General features: G+C 59.8%; 1 protein-coding gene across 1 annotated transcript in view; it reads left to right on the forward strand.

Annotated features, from left to right (window-relative positions):
• The window catches only part of AIM1L (absent in melanoma 1-like), a gene marked incomplete at its 3' end in the record, with an annotated part of 3,686 nt that extends 3,439 nt beyond the window's left edge, over positions 1–247 (forward strand). Inside the window, 1 exon segment of the mRNA XM_009874033.1 lies at positions 49–247. Within this exon segment, the coding sequence (XP_009872335.1) occupies positions 49–247 (199 nt within the window).
• Between the last annotated feature and the right edge of the window lie 12 nt (positions 248–259).

Genomic DNA, 259 nt, shown 5'->3' on the forward strand with positions numbered 1-259 from the left:
TTTTCCCTTCCTGTGGGTCCCCCTGGGGCTGGCTCTCCAGCCTTGGAGCCCTTCTGCACCCACGGATGCTCACTTCTCTCCCCTGGTGCCCTCATGCCTCATCTCTTCTCCCATTCCGCAGTTTTTCTCGGAGCCCTCCATCTTCCTGCACGGGCTGGAGTGTTTCGAGGGGAAGGAGATCGAGCTGAACAACGAAGTGCGGAGTCTCCAGGCGGAGGGTTTCAACAACCACGTGCTGTCAGTGCGCGTCAAAGGCGGA

The sequence above is a fragment of the Apaloderma vittatum genome, unplaced genomic scaffold (assembly GCF_000703405.1).
Source record: "Apaloderma vittatum isolate BGI_N311 unplaced genomic scaffold, ASM70340v1 scaffold29147, whole genome shotgun sequence".
NCBI classification, from domain to species: domain Eukaryota; kingdom Metazoa; phylum Chordata; class Aves; order Trogoniformes; family Trogonidae; genus Apaloderma; species Apaloderma vittatum.